This window comes from Tauraco erythrolophus, chromosome 17 (assembly GCF_009769465.1).
Source record: "Tauraco erythrolophus isolate bTauEry1 chromosome 17, bTauEry1.pri, whole genome shotgun sequence".
In the NCBI taxonomy this organism is placed as follows: domain Eukaryota; kingdom Metazoa; phylum Chordata; class Aves; order Musophagiformes; family Musophagidae; genus Tauraco; species Tauraco erythrolophus.
Genome location: NC_141481.1, coordinates 2,169,023 through 2,189,292, shown reverse-complemented (window position 1 = coordinate 2,189,292; position 20,270 = coordinate 2,169,023). Strand labels below are relative to the sequence as shown.

Genomic DNA, 20,270 nt, shown 5'->3' with positions numbered 1-20,270 from the left:
CTCCTGAAAGATAAATCTGTTATGTAAGTTTTAAAGCATATCCATCCTTCCAGAAGTGATAGGCCCACATTGATAATTATCTGCGTAGCGTATTCGTGGTCTTTAAGCTGCAGTGCTCCTGATGTGTCATTTCTGCATTACTTACCTGTGCTTTCACAGCTTCCTACACGTCACTACTAGCTGCTCTCCTGATGGAATTCAGCTCTTTTCTGTTACTTACTCTTTCAAAGAGGATAAGATACCTCACTATTTGATTCAGACTTATCGTTATGTCTGAAAAACTCTTAACAGCTTATAAAGAACTGTAAAAGAAGAGTAGGCACTGCTGGAAAAGCCCACTGGAACAAAAATGGTGCACACAGATTGACAATTTGCAACACACAAGAAGGAATCAAATAGTCTTTGAAAAAAGAAGAGAAATGCCTTACATGAAATCTGAGAATTACCCCATCAAGACATATGTCTGCCTTCTCCCTGCTCACTCTTGCAAAGGCAAAGCCATGAGCAAAGAAGATTCATCCAAGTTCAGAGTCATCATTTGATTAAAAGTTTCTGGTATACAGCCAATATAGTAAGGTTTTAAGATACAATAGGGTTGGTTTTTTTTAAAAAAAAAAACAATGAATGCTATACCATCCATGCAGTACATACATGTACTGCTGCTAAAGAGCCCTTTTTTTCTGAGACGTTTCCATAAGCTGCTTTCATTAGGCTAAGAAAGGAGAGGAATCCTAATTTGTACTTAAAACAGCTAAAACTTTTAAAAGGTGTTTCTGGAAAGGACTGTCAATCCTAGAAGTCATAAAACAGAGCCGGGAAGCCAAGAACCAGATGCAATTTGTCCTAGATCAGCTGCAGCATCTTGCCAATTCCGTGAAGCCTGACATTACAACCCCTGAAAGCAGGAGTTAAGCAGTAGTAGAGGCATGCATACATCATGAGGTAACTCGAGCTGCTTTACTTCAGGCCCAGTGATCAGAGCGCAAACCAGGAGGAACACTCTGCAGTCGAAGTTACACCTCTGAGGGCAGGAGCCATCCCTGTCAGCAGACGCGGCAGGGCTGAGATCTGTGCAGTTGGACCTCAACGCACAGGCAGCTCCTGCTAGACTGCTGATTAATACAGCTACAGGGTATACCAGGCATCGTACAAGCTGTTCTGAAGCTTCACTGTTGAGCACCATACGAACCAGACAGGGCCAGGGGAACCACCTGGAGACCTCTAAGCCACTGGCAGGTGCAGCAAGAGCTGGTATGGATGTATATACGCATGGCCTGTGAGCATCCTAATTCCCTTCTGCTTCTGAAAGACTCCAGATCAGGACATTTTCCAATGACAGCACAGCTGCCAGCAGGACGCCTACTGATTTGCTTGGTCTTTATTTGCATGCTGTGCTTGCTTACTGCCTCCTGAGCATAAATATCCAATTTTACCCACTTTTTTCAGTTTACTTTGTATCTGAATGGACAAGGCACCTCACCGTACAGTATACCTCTAAGCCTGTTATTCCGCAGAAGGCTAAAGGGCTGGGCTTTGGAGAAAGCAGTTCTGTTGCCTTTTTCCCCCACGCGTTTTACAAATGGTCAGCTTATCTAATAACACCACACACTTACAGACTCGGGTCTCCATTATCTGATGATATCTGCATCACAGTCTTTTGCACCCCAGATAGTCCAAGAAGTACACCACAGTACAACACTATAACATCCAGATATTATCCTTCCTTGCATATGCTGTGCTTTAGTACTGTGAGCTATCATCCGGCATTTAAATCACTGACCTCCAAGTCTGCAAATGTAACTCCAGTCAGAGAAGACAAACTGACCCCAGACACAATTTGCCCAACACTCACACTACTGAAGTACACACAGAAAGACCAATTACAGTAAAAAAAAAAAAAAAAAGGCAATAAGAGGTGCAAATAACGTCCTTAATTCAATTTATAATACAATAATCAGAATACGATAGGATTCAATAGGTAATTTCCTTTCTGTAGAGCTTCTAGAAGGTAACCCTACTAGTGCTCTCCTTTTAACCAGCTGGCTTTCATCCTTTACTGAATTCCTTGCCTCGATTTATAGGAACAAAGACTCTTTTAAGACCCCACACCCATGAGCCATGCCTTTGAACTGTAGGGCAAAATCCAGTTTTTGTAAGCTTGAACATTCATTACTGATTACAAAATTACTTGGAAATCTCTCACAATAGTTCAGTTTCTTTGCCTATCACTGCCTTCACTATATTTTATAAACGGAAAAGGAGAATCACAGAGGCAAAAGCTAAGCTAGACAAAGGCAAAGCTCTGGCTAAACAGCCACACAGTACTTTAAAACACAAATGAAGGTAAGGGAAGTCTGGGAGGTCCCAAGGCAAAGCCTGATGTAGCGGCTCAGGTTTTGCATCACAAACATTAGCTGGAGGTCAGGAAATTGAAAAGAACTGGTGAATCGCAGCTGTAAGTGCAGCAGCAGGCCTCCGTAAACACCAGCACTGAAGATTCCCACTCGGCCGGCTGCAACATATTAAGAAAGGGAGAGCTATATGCAAAGCCAATCGTGTTTCCCCCACAGTATGCATGTATTTTCTCAGGCGTCCCGTGCCCTCGCGTTCCCTTTTCTCCTCTCCTTTCCGCGGGTCCGTGTCCCGCCCGCCGGACACGAGCCCTACGGAGAGCGCGGTGGCACGGGGGTAACGTTACACACACCGCCTCCGAATGCGGCGAAACCGGCGGGTAACAACAAATCCTCCTGTTCAGGATGGCCCCCCGAGCCCAAGGGGAACGGCTGCCGGCTGCGCCCTGCCTGGCACCTGCGGGGTCCAAGACCACGCTCAGGTCTGACCAAAAAAAAAACCAAGACTCCCCGAGGATGTCACCATCCCCCGAAGGCAGGCGGGAGCACCACAGCCCCCTGCGGCGCTGCCGCTCAGCACGCACGGCCGCGGCCGGATCCCCCAGGAAGCCCCGGCGGGGACGGCGCTGGAAGGACATCCTGCAGCCTCTCGCCGCGGGCAGGGCGGGCGAGGGCAGCCTGCTGTCCTTCCCCACCGCACGCCGAGCGGCAGGGCGGCGCTCGGCTGCCCCGCACCCCCGGCCTGCGGCGATGGAGGCGGTGAGCGGGCGGCCCCGCAGGGCTGCAGCGGCCCGGCAGCGCGCGCGGGAGCCCCGCTCGTCAGGCCGGAGCGGGTCGCCGTGAGGGCAGTGCCGGGGGGCTCACGCAGGCCCCCCGCGCCGAGCGGCCAGCGTGCGGCCGCCGGCCCCGCGCGGGTCCGCCGCTCACCGGAAGGTGCGGGGCTGCGTCTCCTCCGGCGGCCGCGCTCCGTGGCGCCGGGCTGGGCTGGGCTGGGCCGGCTCCGCCGCAGCCCCCGCGCTCGCCGCCCGCTGCCTGCGCGGCTCCGCCGCCGCTCTCCGCCCGGCTCACGCGCGCCGCAGCCAATCCGCGCCGCCGCCGGCAGCCCCGCGCCCAGCGCGGCCAATGGGGGCGCGCGGCTCGGGCTCGCCCCGGCGGCGCGGGGAGGCGGGGCCCGGCGCCCCGGGAGCATCCCCGCGGAGCGGGCCACGGCCCGGGGGGCGGAGGGGCTGAGGACTGGCCGGGCTGACGGCAGGGACTGTCTCCTCCCAAGGATGGACAGAGCCTGCTGGAACCGTGCTGATGGACCGAGCGCACCGCTACCGACGGACCCGACCTGCGACCGCTGTCACGGCACACTCCGTCAGAACGGAGATGGCCCACATTGGCTGCCTATCGCATCTGGCAGGGAGAGCAAGGAAGAGAAACCAAAATGCTGTGGCTGGCACGAGCAGCTGATTTCCTGGAGAAAAAGGAGCTGCCAGCCCTTCTCTTGGACTGCTCTGCTGCAGTCAGCTCTGCCGGCCGTGGCTATGTACTAATTGTGATGGGAATCTGGGTCTCCACTACTACGGATTCACAAAGTCCAGCTCTGCTTTCATTAATTCCTAATATTTACCTGCAGCCACTTGGGACATATTTAATTTAGCAAACACAGCAACACAGAAAGTCATTTGGGCTTTAACTCAGATTAGAAACTCAAATTAAACCTCGTGTTGATGTCAAGCTCCAGGTTTAAAATCGAAATCTTTACTAATACTTAAGTCTGACCTCGAACAAACACCTTTTTCTTGTAGACAGTAGTGGATCAAAGCAGACAGATGCAACACACGTGGCAGTGACACGCAGAGGGCACATGAATCTTCCTTCCCAACACCGTGTATGTCCCTACTGAAACAGTCCAGAATTCAGATGAGATCGAGTCAGAGGCAGAGCTGATGCATCAATAAGTTTATAGCCAGGATTCAATCCTCTCTGAAGGCATCAGCAACCCATCAACTCTATCGTGTGGGAGTGGGACTGCCCACCCATACTGAGCTTTCACAATAGTTTATAAGCAGTAACAACCCCTTCTTATCACTGCTTAGTTCATCTACAACAATGTGGTATTTCCAGACACAAAACTATCCTTGAAACTCCCACACGATAATAAATATTATTATGTATCTCCTCTGCAACAGAAGCTATTGCGAGCATGAGGAATCTTGCCTTGGCTTGCACCGCCCAGAATCCCAGGTCTCATTCATGGTCTTGGTTTTCTTCAAGCTGTAAGACCTGGCTTGCAAAAGGCCAAAAGAAGCTTCTGAAATGTATACCTCCCTCCTCTCTCCTGTGACCAACATGCAGGCATCCTCTCCCCTTTCAGATGACTTCACAGGAGAGCTCTTGCACTGGATCCACAACAGACGCACACTCAGTCATAAGCAAAAGGAGCTGTCACACCTTGCTCAGCCCTCAAGTACCTCCATTGAAGGCTCCAAGGAGTATCCTGGGGCAGATATCCTGGCAGAGCAGGTAGCTGGAGGCCACTAGACAGGAGAGCTGAACAGGACACAAGCAAGGCAGGAGCTCTGCAGGCTCTGAGCTGTCAAAGCTGTTCCCTTTGCTGCAAACATCACCAATTGGCAGATGGTGTTACAGGACCCTGCATGTCCCTGCGTGCATCGCTCAAGGATGGGCCATCTATACCTCTTTATTTCCACTTATCCTGGGTAGAACTCTTAGATTTGTCACAGTTTATTACAAAAAGAAAGATTTAATGGTCCAAAATTACAAGAAAGGTGGCGGTTTAGCCGTTAAGAACACCTTTGTAGCCAAAAGGATACTGAAGCACTAGAACAGATTACTGGGAGAAACACAAGGTCTCTATCGTGAGAGGCTTTACTAAGAAGTGAGACAACCATCAGGATTCTCAGGTGAGTATGATTCTGCTTGAGAGGAAAATAGAGCACATAATTTCTTGGTGCCCTTTCTGATCAATCTACAATGTAAACCTACTACTGATATCCCATCGTAGGAATCGATTTGGGCCATTACAGAACAGTAAACTCTACTTTTCTCATGGTATCTTCTGTCCAACTCACTGTTAACTTTCTCACCTAACTCATTATATGTATTTTTCCTCATCTTTCAGGTAGGAGTTAATGTTATTTTTTAATTATAATTGAATAACATCTTACTCATCACTCTCTAATCCACTATCAAATACACCCAGTATTCAAAGGGAAAAAACAGCGTTTCTTAAGAAATGGCCCACTTGACAAGCTCCCAAGGGATTACATGGTATAGTCACTTGTGCTAGCACCAAACTGCACTCAAAGACTGGAAAGACATTTTTGGTTCATATATTCCCACAATAAACTCCTCTCATTCCTTTTCCAAAGAACTTATTGTCTTTATAGTTGGTGCTAGCGTATTGTTTTCATTGCCTGATCAGCTCAAGTCCTAGGGGTATAAACATAGAACAAGACTCGTGTTCTCTCGGAATCATTATTAGTTATACAAAACTGCAGATAACAAAATCCATCAAATAAAGAGAATTTGTATAGAGTACAAGTTGCTGTCACTACCTCTATTACAAATGAAAATCCCTCATACAAAGGAAGCAGGAGATTAGAGAATACACTCACCTGGCTGAAAAAGCTAGGGGTGTTCTTTCACATCTCCTCTTCCTGACACTACTGGGACTGGCTGAGGCAAGCAATCTGTAAACACACACGTATGCAGATAATAGGTTACTCCATTTGGGTGCTGGCATTGTTAAAAGAAACTCCACGTGCCATCTGCTGGAAGAAAGCCTCTCTGAGGCAACACGCGGTACCAACACATCTGGCTGCACCCTGCTGCCAGCCTGAAGAGGCAGTATTTTTCAGGATGAACCTTTACCCTGTTAATAAACCAACTTTCAGCACAGATGCACAGGAGAACACAGAAAGTTTGGGTCAGGATGAGTGAACCAAAACCAGGACAAAGTCTATAAGAAAATACAAGCCTTTGGACCTATGTCACATGCCAAAGCATGTGACAGCCTGGCAGCAAGAAGTAGCTCATTTTCAAATTTGACTACCTGACTTGAACCTCCAAAGACTTTTTGTCTCCTTCCGTTGCTTTCTTTTAGCTACGCACATCACATTGTGCTTGGCTGGTCAGTCTGGTGTAACTGTCCGGGTAACAGTCAGCACATTAATCAATAATTTATACTTTGTCCTACAAAAAACACTGCATAATCTTCACTTTAGAGGGGAAGAGCGAGGAAGAGGCAGGATTTGTAACTAGACACAGAAAAATCTGAAAAGAAACAGCTTCTTCCCAGCAGGAAGAATCCTAGGATTTCCCTCAGTTTTGTAGGAATCCCCCTGCCCCTCCAAATCCCTCTGCGTTTCCAGGAATTCCTCATGCTGCTCCATAGAACCACCATGGATCGCTACCCCTGCCATTTTCAGGGAATCTCATTTCCTGTTCAGGATTTCTCCCTTTTCTATCTTGTAATTAATATGATTTACTTGTATAGCACCAGGAAAAGTACAATAATCTTTACTTTTTTTTCCCCTTATGCTATTTAAGGCCTCTAGCAAGATGCAGGTCTGTGCTTCAGAAACAGTGTAATGAATGTTCATAAAATCACATAATACTGCAAGGTCACTGATGAAGTGCATCTACGTATTTCCGAAATTGACTCTAGCCACTTTAATTGTTGTGAAATAATCAATTTCATCATTTACTTTAAGCTCATTGTGCTACTCCACTAGAGATAGGCAAGTATTATATTGGTTCCTTAACCAAAGATGCTGGAATCTATTGGCTTATTGATCTTGACACGAAAGACAGTAGAAATCTCAAACACACAAAATTATTTCTTCAAGTTTAACATATCCACGATAATGAAAAAACAAAACAAACATACAAAAAATTCACAGAAATGCAACTGCTGGGGACAAAGCCCTTAAATCTCATGAGACTGTTTGTTGCCTTGACTGTTCTCATGAAGTTCTCCGTACACCACTAGCTCCAGTACTTTTTTTTTTTCACCAGACAATTATCTGCAATAAAACTTTGAGATCCAGTTTAAGTCCTGACATTCTAATGAATGAGAAGTCCCTACTACACACACACTCTTCCTAGAACGTTTCCTGAAAATTCAAAACTGTTGGAGGCAGCCTCCTAAAACTACTACTAAAAAGTAGACAATTAAACATCACTTTTTTTTCAAGATTATTTCAACGGTAACTTCCTATCTAATACACACACCTGCACGTCTAGGGGAGAAATGCAGAACTACGTATTCAACCTAAACTGTTACTTCAAAACACAATATTGTTAAAACAGAAAGAAACGGTGTTTAACAAACTGTAAAATGTTTTGACTCAAAGTGTTGTACACCAGATGGAGCTACAAGTATGGTCCATGAATAGCCACCTACATACGAGAACACACGGAGATAAGAAATATGCATAATGTATCCCATCAACTGACTATCTGAAACAACTTTTCCTTCTACTGCCAAATGACACACGGTTCACTTTTATGAACGAAAGTTCACAACAAAGCAGCTCTCCAAGTTTCACATCAACAAAGACTGAAAAGAAACAAATGTAATCAGCTTGCAATGCTCATTCAAATGTCATATAAAAGTTCAAGTTCTTCCTTTGACCAATATCTACGATTGTGTCATTCGTGTTCCTCTTAAGAGGAGATAAAAGCAGCAGGAGAAAGTCAGTTTTCCAAATGAAATCTTTCCAACCTTGGTTTCACAGCACAGTAGAAACATTAATAAATTTTAGATTGAGCACCTACCTTCTCTTCCTTCCCCTTCACAGAAATAAAGGACTTGCAAGAATGGGCAATACTGACTAGAAACATTTACTAATTCCCCTTTTTTCCTACTAGTTACGAGGTGATCAAAAAGAAGTACATGAATAGGCCAGCAGAGTTCTCAAGCGTTTTACAACAAAACATGCAACTCTTTCCCAGTAGCTCACAAGTCCAAGACCATCCAACCTGATGTTGAATTACTTAAATTTTCTGTAAGTTATATGAATTGAAAACCTCATGCAATTCATGTTGGACTGCTGTATACATACCGACATCTTTTCCCCCTCACAAGCGTATTTTCTCTGCTTCCCATCCAGCTAAAAATCACAGCAAATTGCATCTAACACACAGCAAAAAAAACCCCAGGTGTAAGACAGAACTGCCAAAAACCACCACTACTGGTTACAAATTTTCAAAATTTAGATACATCACCACAGGAGCATACTCTTTTTTAAATCATGCTTTATTAGAAAAAAATCCTTCTTGATTACATAAATACGGATAATGTGCTCAAAGCATCATTTAAGGCACTAACTTGATTTCCAATCACAATCTGTATGCTCAAGACTAAACAATTCCCCACTTTTAATCATCTTAATAAACAATGAACTGCTAAAGGTGTACAGCATGGTGAGTTCTGAAAACAACTACCATGTGTGACATATTTAAAGTATGATTACAGTAAAAATGGAGAAGGTGGAATTCGTACTTAATATTCTTAAGTAGCAGTGGACAATTCTCCGGCAAGACAGCTATGTTCTCTCTCATCAACACCGCAAAGCTAAGCCATTGTGAGACTCCCTGTGACTCTTGTGTTCTTGGAATTGTTGCCTATTTTTCACTATTCCTTATCATCACTGAAAAGAGTCATATCCAAATTTGCAATCTGGCCTTTAGATCTCAGCCACTGAACCCTCAAAGCTGTTGTTTCCCCTCAACAGAAAGATTAACTTTGTTTCCTGAGGAGGAAATTCTATTTCAGATTGCTTCCGAAGCAGCCATGACGTTGGTATTTACTCAACCAAAGATACAAGTACAAAAATATTTTTCAGATGTTAATTTAAGCCAGCTGTGGTAAAAAGGCTGAATTCTACATTTAAAAGATCTGCAGTATTCCTCTACCCAAATGAGTTTCTGTTTATCATTCCAATGACTCTCAGAAGTCCTGCACAAGTGAAAATCCTCTCTAACTGCACATGCTATTTCACATCAGTTCAAGTTAATTTCTTGCTACAGCCTTCAAAAAATTACTAATTAAATAAGCAGCTACATTAAAAAACTGCTGTTTTTACTTAATCTGCCAAAGCTAATAACATTACAAAACAAACAGACCAACAAAAAAGAACATTAGTTTGGGAATCTTTGGATTAAAATAAGGTTTTATATCTTTGAAGTTCAAATGAGGGTTCTGAGAGAGAAGTTCTGTATTAATCTAGGCAGATATATACTAACATAATGTAATTTTTACTTTGACTATACTCACAGGAAAAGGCCATCATCATCTAATAACCTTTCTTCTTATTCAAGAACACAAAAAATGTCTTCATACATGAAAGCAGGTTATTTCATAACTGACCTAAACCAAATGTAAACCAGACTTTCGAGAAGCCAACCAGATGCTTCTAATGTAACGTATGCACACTCCCACCAACAGCACAGGTGGGAACAGCTTCATCACCGATACTCTCGTAATGCTAAAGAATCCAGCAGGCACAAGAATTTCCACGACAGTGTACATAGGGCAAGTGATATAAACATAAGAGTACACACAAAATTTATAAAAAGTACAAACAGATTTTCAGTTTTCTTAGTAACACAGGAGAGATTTGATCAACACGTTGTACTTTAATCCAAAAGCTAAGATACTGAAGGCCTCATTTGTATGGGCAAGACATTCTTGATCACCACCTTCTACCCTCAACGTATACATGTGAGGCTGGGCAGAATTCTGAATATTCAAAGACTGGTAGCTTATCACTTCACATGGTACCTTCCCACCCTCAACCTGGCAAGGACAGAATAGCTTAAAATTCCAGCAGGACAATATAGCTCCAAGACCCCTGTGGAGTATTTTTAGAGACTCAAACAAAACACATCTTGTTTCCTTTCAGTTGAGACAGTAGACATAGAATAGAATAGAGTAGAAGAGAAGAAGACAGAAGAGAAGAAGACAGAAGAGAAGAAGACAGAAGAGAAGAAGACAGAAGAGAAGAAGACAGAAGAGAAGAAGACAGAAGAGAAGAAGACAGAAGAGAAGAAGACAGAAGAGAAGAAGACAGAAGAGAAGAAGACAGAAGAGAAGAAGACAGAAGAGAAGAAGACAGAAGAGAAGAAGACAGAAGAGAAGAAGACAGAAGAGAAGAAGACAGAAGAGAAGAAGACAGAAGAGAAGAAGACAGAAGAGAAGAAGACAGAAGAGAACAGAGTAGACAAACTGAAAATTAAGGACTAAGTTTCATAAACAGATCGCTTACAGAAAAGTCCATGAAAGACAAACAGGTCTTGTCCAGAAGACTGTTTCGCAAACGTCCATAAATACAAGTAATATGAAACTGGCACAAGACCAGGAAGAGCATTCATGTTCAGAAAACTAAAATGAAAAATGCATGACGCCTGCAAATCAGCCACATGGAAAAGGTTAAATACCTCTTTGTCAGACTCTAAAACCTAAGTCATCAATTCCAAAGAGCAAGTCACTGTCTAACTGCCACGGTATGGCATCCAGCACCTACTCTGAAGATCAGCACTAAACAGTTTGGTGAAAGAAGCATCAAAGAAACCATGTCGTAAGTGCCAAAACCAAAACTTACTGAAGTAAAGCAAATCTGCATAGCAATACTTTCTGAGAACATAGTTGCACCAGGAAAATGCTTTTCTTGGGATGAAAATCCTTTTTTAATAAAAGATCAAAAAAGCCTTTATCCTTGGATAAAGATCTTCTATTTTCTCATGTCTCTGTCATGTTAGCTGTTCAGCAATGATCTTCCACAATTCCTGCAGAAGTGGAAAAAATACAAGTATTTTCTCAGATCAGTAGGTTGCAATTATGAAAAAGTTCAACATGACCACTTGAAGACAAGTTTTAAGACACACCCTATACCTCCATCTAAAGAGAGCATCCATCTTTGGACAGACACTAAATGCATCTATGTAATCTCCTAGAATAACCACCAATTATCATTAAGACAGAGCAATAGAATTGTTTACTTCACTATTATAGCATGATTTTTTGAAATAAGAATTTACTATAATTGAAATAATTTGTTATAAAATCATTTCATTGTTCTGCATGACCTTCTGCAGTATTTTTACTGATAATCTTCCTCTTTTTCTTAGCCTGTGTTGACAAATGCTTTCAATAATGCTAGCAAAAATACAACTGAAAAAATACTCAATTTACTGAGGAATCAAGGTCTCACAAATGCATGTCTACGCAAACATACATACCCTCCTCAATTTGTTGGACAATGAAGATGAAAAACTGATCACTTTATTTTTGTAGAATAAATTAGTATATGCTTTGTCTGCTATAAAAAAGATTAAGGAGACTACTGCATACTCTTCACCATGACATCTTGAACCTTAGGTGTTTTAAAAATGCATATATTTCAAACACCAGTAGCTTTCCACAATAAGGCTAGGGAATGAGTTTATACATTTAGGTATAATCCAGGTTACATTTATATACTTGTAAAACTTGTTTTAAAGTTCTGCATGCATGTTCTATGCCTGAAGGTATCAGCATTAAGCAAAATAAATCAATCTCATGAAGTAACTGGGGTCCCCATAACATACATACTACAGAAGACACAGCAATAGTACGTTGACTACAGGAACATCATTTCTTGGTACCAGATTTTCAATCTAGTACAATATTTGCAAGTTCTCTAAAAAAAATCTCTTAGATTGCATTGTTCTATAGCCTAGCAAGCTATTAGCTACCCTGCATAATATTTGCAAGAGCAGGCAACTGGGAAAAACATACAGAAAGAGAACGGTAAGTGCTTGGAAGGTAATTAGATAACTACAAATATTATATCTGAGATGTTTCTGATTAGCAGCCATTTACAGTTAATCCATTTCTTCATAGATATTAGAACATTATTTCCTGAACCCTGAACTGGGAAAGGAGTTACTAAAACTATGAAATGAAAGCTCTTCTACAAGCAAATAAATGAGAAGAGATATCGGTCCCATTTTCCCAGTCAATTTTAAAAACTGTGTTTTACAAAGTAACGGAGAATGTTTCTTGACCTTTGGGGAAATAAGTGCAATCTAAGCCACTGTACTGCTCGTGACAGAAAATGGTATGTTATGTCAATCTAGTACAGATATGTACACACAAACAAGAATAATTTTCAAACAACAAAGCTAAATGGAAATAAATGGAAGGTAATGCTTATTCTGCTGTTCTTACTTCATGTTAAGTAAACAGTTGAAAACTAATTTGAGACGATTAGCCCAACACATTACATTTATTTTAATGAATGTCACTTACCAACTGCTCAATTCGTTCATAAACGAGAAACTGGCAGAAATCAAGCTTAATGGGCTCCACAGTATATTTCATTTTTCCATCTTGGAGGTTCTCCAAATCACTTAGAGTACTTCTAAAATGACTGTACGCTTCACATGTAACATCCATATGTCTTAAAGTGAAGTTCAGCCTGGCAAGAGATTATTTAATTTAATCTTAAATAGCTATGTAACTTTCCTCAGCTAATGAAAAATGTGGGTCTTCTCAGTGTAATTAACTAACTTCAATAGCCAAAAAAAAGTAAACCCCCCTGCTATTCCTGAAAAGCGGACAAGACTTATGTTATCATCAATACACAATAACTTCTGGATGAATCTTTCTGGTGATTCTAAGGTACTCTGCAACAGAATCATTGGCTTGGCTTCCTGGACAAACACTTGGCAACAAATCATATTGCTATTGTAAGCTATTGCTTACATATCTCCAGAGATTTATGCAAAGCCTATTTATAGCAACACATGACTACTTAAAAACATTCAAGGATTCCTTGAAAGAAAATACAAGAGAAATTGTTATAGAGGTACTCAAACTGGGAAACATATACTTTAATTCTAAGTCCCTTCATTCCATTCTATGACCTCAAAAATACATAGCAAATGTTGTCAGGCATTGTAAAATACATCAGTCTAGCCACCTATTTATCCTTCTTTTCACAGAGGTTATCTGATGCAAGACAAAGGTAGGACAACAATAGGTGAACTCTTGTGGAAGTCAAATTCTGAAATCATAAAAATTAATCACATATAAAAACAAATGCTTGACATGAGCATATACTGCAGCCTGTCATCAACTAACACAATGAAAATCAGAAGCCGACCTTCAATCAAATCAGATGTTTCTTCCAAATAAAGAAATCACAAAGTCTTTAGTGCTTTTTTTTTAAGTTCTTGGTAATACTTACCTCTTTTCTAATGCTAGGTAAACTGTACAAGAATTTCTCAAGTTGTGTGTGATTCTATACAGCGTTCTGAACAACGCTTCTGTCAGGTCATCATCATAGAACACTACAAAAAAAAAAGATTAAGAGCATGGGATATGTTTAAGTGTATTACTTACTTAAGTCTCAGGTATGAAAAAACAACAGGCCTTAGCTTGATTATTCTAATAATTAGATTATTCTAATAATTAGATTATTCTAATCAAACTATTTTAACTAAATCCCAAAGTATACTTTTAACGGCAACAACTGATCCTGTAACAGTGTTCACTGCTGCTATTTATACTGAGCTTTCTGTAAGATTTCTCTTGTATCAGTGAGAATCACTTCTGTCAGACAACTTGCAAAACTTTAACAAGATTTGTCTCAGCCTGAAAACATCTTACTGCAAAGCTAAAAAAAGAAAGGATACCACAATGTATAGGGCTTCATTTCTTACAAAAATACAAAAAAGGCAGTAACTAATATACCTTGGAAAGCAGTCTTGCAACACCTTTCAATATCATAACTAAACCCAATCCTCCTTTATTTATATATCAAAACAACAACGATTTTCCTATAGAGATACGTCAGCCTGTCATTTTTCAGGTTTTTCACTTAAGCAAGAAAAAGAGTAGAAACAAAAGACAGAGGTATCCAAAGGCATAGACTCTATGGGCAAGTGCAGCATTTGAAACTGTTTTTCACATCATAGAATGTATTAGTCCCATCACCTATTTATCATTATTTGCATAGAGGTTCTCTGACACAAGACAAAGGTAGGACAACAAAACTCTTCTGAAAGTCAAATTCATCACTTACTCGTGATTATGTTGAGTAATTTATTTAATCAAAACAAAAAAATTACCATACCAAAGGAAAGAAAAAGCTAGTAGTTTTCAACATCTGTTCTCCTTTTTTTTAAAAAAAAAATACAGGCAGAAACACTTAGGGCAGAGCAAATTAGGTAAGGATCCAATCTATTAGATTTTAAAAGCAACCTAGGTATGTTTAAATCATTACTCATAATGCTCAAGTGTTTGATTTAAAAGCTTACTGTTTATATTTTCCTACCATCAGCTGCCATTATCACAGTACAGTGGTCATGCAAATCAGCAATCTCTTCTTCAGACCAGCTATAAGGAGCTTCAGGATCTGTAACAAAGAATATGGCTTTGGTGTACATGATTAACTGTCTCAAATGACTGACAGCTGGAAAAGAGAAACTTCTTAACTCGTGCCTGGATTCCATCATCACCACATAACAGACACATCCTGTTTGCACCTCTGGATTTTGACCTAAGTAAAGGACAGCGCTCACTTGTCTATCCTCAACCTCTCAGTAAACCCTTCCTTACTCACTCACATGGCACTGATGCACCCAAAGACAAATGTGAACTTCCAACTCTTTATCCAGAGGTGGATGTGCTGGTGGACTTACTTCATAAACAGAATAAGCTTTTCTTGATGCCTCTGAAGGAAAAAACACCGAAATACAACACCTATCTGAAAGGATCCATTATAACCACCTACCAGTGGAGAATTTATCTTTCAGCCAGTCCAGTTCTTTTACTTTAACTTCTCCTCCTGTGGGTGAAGAGAGACCACATCAGTCACAAATGGCCTTTCAGATAGTACCTACGCAAAAGTAAAGTCTGCGCTGAAAAAAAGTGATGAAGATCTATTATGAGGACATATGAAACAAGTAAAGTTGAACATCAAATCATTTATCGTACAAAGCCAGTTACCCACTCACAAGAGAACGGGATGAATTTAAGGGTCGGAAAGACAACCTATGTTCTCTTTTACATGTATCACCTGCAAAATACTTCTCCTTTCCAGAGTTCTACCTCTGTCATTTACAATCTGTTTATGTGACCACTGGCACCTTGATATTTGTGATCCTCCCAAGTACCTCAGTGAAATTCACACAATGACTGTAAGAACTACAGCTAGTCTTAAATGATGATCAGAGAAACAGTTAAGTATTTCGCTTTACTCAAAAGGAAGCTGTCCCATTATGGACCACATGTAGATATCTTGCATCTTTCTTTTTAAATGAGTTACTTTTAACCAAGACAAAAATTTAATTTTCCTTGTGAATATGCTGGGTAGCCAATGACTGTGCTGTTTAATCCCAAAGTAGGCATAATCCCATATATAGGCAATTGCACAAACACTCAATGTATAGCACTTACTTCCTGGCTCCATCAGGCGTTTGTTTAATGCAACATTTCGCTCACACATGGCCAGAACATCTTCACCAACATCTGGAAAAAAGTGATAATGAATAAGAAAATATTTTGCCTAGGCTGTGCATGACCTTGACCTCTCAGACTAAAACTCTAAGACTCTCTCAAGCTGAAGAGATTAAGGAAAATTCAGAGCAACTCTATCTACTGATGATTGCTTCTCTAGTATCCTTCTTGCTTTTGTCTTTCAGTACTACGTTCTGAGCCATTCTTGAAGAAATAAGTTAGATCCCTATACCACCTACTTTAATCTAGGCACACAAAATCTTGAGTTCACAGCAATGTATCTTGCTTTTAAACTCTTGTGCTTAAAAGTAGTACTGCTTTTTCAATCTGTTGAGAAAGTTCTTGTTATTTTCAATAAACGACAACTTCATATGCATTAATAAAAAATTATTAACTAAAACTGAACAGATGAGGATGAAAATGCTAGGATGAAAGCACTGCTTCGTGAAGCTTCATGAAAATATTTAACTCAAAGTAACTATCTTACCCGTGCAATAAACTCTCTTGGCAACTGTTCCCATGATAATGCTTGTAATTCCAGTGCCACCTCCAAGCTCTAGCACTGAGCAACATCTGAACGTTTCCCGTTTGAACAGAATGTAATCAGCAAGAAGAAAGGCTGCACGCCAGACCTGGGGATAAGAGCAGCAGTTAAAACTGAGTAAATTCTGAAGCACAATCCATGAACAGCATGATACTACAAAGCAGAATACATACTTGTTTACCAACATCTTCTAAGGGGGTTGCCATAGTATGTTCTGTGAAAGTGAAAGTAGAGCGGAAATCATTATCTCAAAATGTTGCTCAAATCAAGTTCCATAGTAGCAAATCTGAAATCCAAGTCATGCTTCCCTTTCAAATATAGAACTAAACACTTTTCATTCTATGTAATAACACTAGACAGACTCCTAAGTAAGGAGCACTGAGTTTCCCATGGTATGTTATTGCCCAAATCACTTCTGGAGGAAAAACTGTCAATTTTTAAAAACATTTACAGTATCACAGTATTACGTTTGGTTTATTACCTCCTTTCACTTAACAACTGCTGTTCCATTTCTAAAGAAAGCTACTTTTCTTTTGTTTTACACAACATATTTATTCTGTTTCTCCTCAACTGTAAGCCTACTATTTACCTATTTTAACAACATTACTGCCAGTGCATTCTTGTTCTTCATCTTCAAAAGCATCTTCTTTCCCTTTCATCAGAATTACAGGACAAACTCTATCCCTCAAAAGATCCTCCACTTCTAAATCAGAGGCACTTTGAGGTCTTCTGACCACGTCCAAGTCTCCGTCATCGTCCAGCAGAGTTTCTACTCCTTCACTATTGAATTCTCTTTCTTTTTTTACGTTATTCCTGTCCTTGGCACACAGTTCATCTCCACTTCTGTACTGGTGTTCTTTTTCTGTTGTAGCTTCTCTCACTTGTTTCTCAGATGCCAAATCTTCTGTGCTCCAAAGGAGTTTGAAATACGACAGGAATACTGTGAGAACACGGAGGGCAGACAAAATTTAAACACCAGGTAAGAAAAGAATACATGTGCAACTTCCGCATGCATGAAATTTTGGTGTGCGTTCCGCATATTCAACATCTAGAGGATAAAAATCTTATTCGGGTAATTTGAAATACAGTTCAATTTGCTACAAAGAAATATTTCTGTTATGAAGTTCTGTCAGTAGAAATAAACGAAGCACTTCTGCAGTGTACTGGCTGACTCAGCACTTACGCAGTCACAACGCACACTTTCATCGGATTTAGGAACACTTATTTTAACAATCGGCAGAAGGGATGGTTTCTTACATGCTCCAAAAGATCTTCTGTTGAGATAAGCTCAAACCAAGTTGAAGAAACAAACATGTTCCAGTAAAAAGCAAGTAGAATTTTTTTAATGTTTTAAAAGTCTTTAGGAATTCAAGCAACTTCAAGCCTTGAAATCAGTTTAGTAAGAGAGACCAGAAACAAGCTCATGGGAGACAGCTTGCTGAAGCTGCACATACTGGCACTTTTTTTTAAAGTCTTGAAACCGAATCTTTGAACAGATTAAATGAATAAGGCCACTGTTTTCAATAAACCAATTAATTAAAACCTTTTGCAACCATCATCCAGTGATGTCAGCACTACAACAAATTGTACGTTATCCAAACATGGACCTTGCAATTTTAATTATAGGAATCTGCACTGTCTGTATACAACATCTGAAGAACAAACATTTGTCCTTCCATCTACTGTTGATCTCAAGTCTACAGCAGTGTTTACACACTGTGCTTGGCTAAACGGTCTGATCATGGAACACAGAACCATGGAATTTGACTCACCTACTCTGGTAAGAAACCAGTATTTGCAGACATCTTTGGCTGGGTACTATTACTGCAAAATCACACACAATGTGTTGAGACTTGAGGATAAGATAGCCAAGAATATGACTAGCTAAAAAGGTCAATACTAGCAGGATTCTAAAAAGAACATCTTAGAATTATGTTCATTCACACCAAAAGGAAAGAGATTAAGTGTTTGCCACCACTGCTTTCAACAATTTCACAATTTATGGAGTTCTACTCCAGTTTCTTTAGAAAGCAAGATATTCAAAGTTGGTCTACTGTAACCTGAAAGAAGTTCTTCTCTAGAGAGACCATTTTCAGCTAGATCTAATAAAATCTTCATTGCCTATCCTAGCATGAGAAATTTTTAAGTCATCTACTGTTTTCATGACAACCAGATTAAACTGATTTGAGTATTTAACATAGAGGATGCCATCAATGAATGAAATGCTTTTGTTCTCTAAGTCCATTCTGAACCTCTGCATGTTCTATGGCATTTCAAAAGGTGTAAGGTAAAACTGACCAAAAGCAGCAGAGACCAAATCCCCACAAGCAAAAATCCCTAAAATCCAGCAAAGTGACAGTGGTAGACTGTCATTGTATTTACTAGAGTAAAAGCTGTCGTACTACAATCCAATTCTTGTCTTAATAAATAAAGGAATTTCCCAGACCCAGCACATTCAGAGCAGGTAGCACATACTATCACTTCATGCTGTTGAAAGGTTCTTTGCATCAAGCAAAATCACAGCAAACAAATGTTGAACAGCATGAAGACACACCACAGCTGCTTTTTATCTGATCAGGGTCAAAACTATTATCTACTTCTTTTTCAAGCCTACATTTATAATTTTTACATTTTCATATGCTAGAACAGCTGCAGAAGTTACTCTTTTTACATCACAACTGGGTTTGAAAACACAATTAACACTTCTGTGACAGCAGGAGCAATACTTTTCTACAGAACATTTTACCAGCAGCTTCAAGGTCAGTTTCCTTGACAACCTTACAAGAAACCTACAAGCTGGCAATGAGTCAGAGTATTTGCCAATTGATTTCCACTACAGCCTTGACTCTTCAAATTATGTAAATCAGTCAAAACCATTGCTATTCTCAGCTTTCTTGTTACCAATTTAAAAAAAAAAAAAAAGAAAAAAAAACAAACAAAGCTGTTAGGTTCCTCTGGAATAGATGGTAAATCATCACATAAAGATTGTATAAAAATTCATAAATTAATTACTGATCATTTTTATTTTAAATTTAAGTTAGACTATTTAAAATTCTTGGCTTCTCACCTTTTGTTTGTATGCAAGAAACATCCCTACTTTTTAACATGATTCCCAAAGTGCTATATTGAGATCATAGCTAAATGAACAAATAAATAAATTAAATTAAACCTGCAAGTAAGTTAATTCAGTTACTTCTTCTCAGAAAGTAATTTAAAATTGCTTTTTTAAGACGGGCTGTCTACAAACTCTACATTAATAATTTTCACTTCTGTAGTTAATTTCATCACGAGAATCCAGCTAGCTCGCTTCCTAAAGATTGAGTAGGAAGTGATTTTGCTTCTAACTGGAATAAAATATGTAACTTTCAACATCGACCATTCAAAGGAGGATTCAGACATTACAAAGACATGAATACAGTAAAACACAGCTCCATCAGTCTAAACATACTTTACCTGGTTGCCCAACTGCATTCAATCGTACCATGAGATGTCTTTTGTTTGGACAGTGTAAGTGAACATCAGAAAGTACAGTGTCACTTTTAAACGTGGGGTTATCCATCTCCTTCTCTGTTACATCTACCATGATGTGCTGGTGAGAGGAACATCTAGAGTACCCCAACAGTCCCCTATGAAGCGCTGTCACAAAGCAATTTAATACTCTTCTATTAACATGAATCAAGTAACAGTTTTGCTCAGGAAGATAACCTCATGACATAGTTTCTGAGAAGACCTCAGGCAAGATGTGATCATGCAAGCTCCACCATGCTCCAGTAAGACAGCAAGTTGTGCATCAGGATGTTCAACCTAAAACCAAACACAGACAGCTTTCAGTGACATCCTGACGCTGTTCGAACAC

At 40.2% G+C, this 20,270-nt stretch overlaps 1 protein-coding gene across 1 annotated transcript; it reads right to left on the bottom strand.

Moving 5' to 3' along the window:
* Nucleotides 1–11,114: 11,114 nt before the first annotated feature.
* METTL22 (methyltransferase 22, Kin17 lysine) lies at nt 11,115–20,020 on the bottom strand. Its single transcript, XM_009984207.2, has 10 exons — nt 19,868–20,020; nt 17,004–17,354; nt 16,588–16,628; nt 16,358–16,502; nt 15,811–15,882; nt 15,146–15,199; nt 14,687–14,767; nt 13,598–13,700; nt 12,658–12,826; nt 11,115–11,153 (listed from the first exon to the last, which is right to left on the bottom strand). Exons 1-10 carry the CDS (start codon nt 19,995–19,997, stop codon nt 11,118–11,120), a joined length of 1,182 nt encoding a protein of 393 aa, XP_009982509.2. The 5' UTR covers nt 19,998–20,020; the 3' UTR covers nt 11,115–11,117.
* Between the last annotated feature and the right edge of the window lie 250 nt (nt 20,021–20,270).

Coding starts and splice junctions, on each gene's coding strand:
- METTL22 (XM_009984207.2), bottom strand. CDS start 19,997: ATGGTAGATGTAACAGAGAAGGAGATGGATAACCCCACGTTTAAAAGT. Junction 16,503..16,587: donor TAGAAGATGTTGGTAAACAA/GTATGTATTCTG, acceptor TCTTATCCCCAG/GTCTGGCGTGCAGCCTTTCT. Junction 11,154..12,657: donor ATGAACGAATTGAGCAGTTG/GTAAGTGACATT, acceptor CCACTTCTGCAG/GAATTGTGGAAGATCATTGC.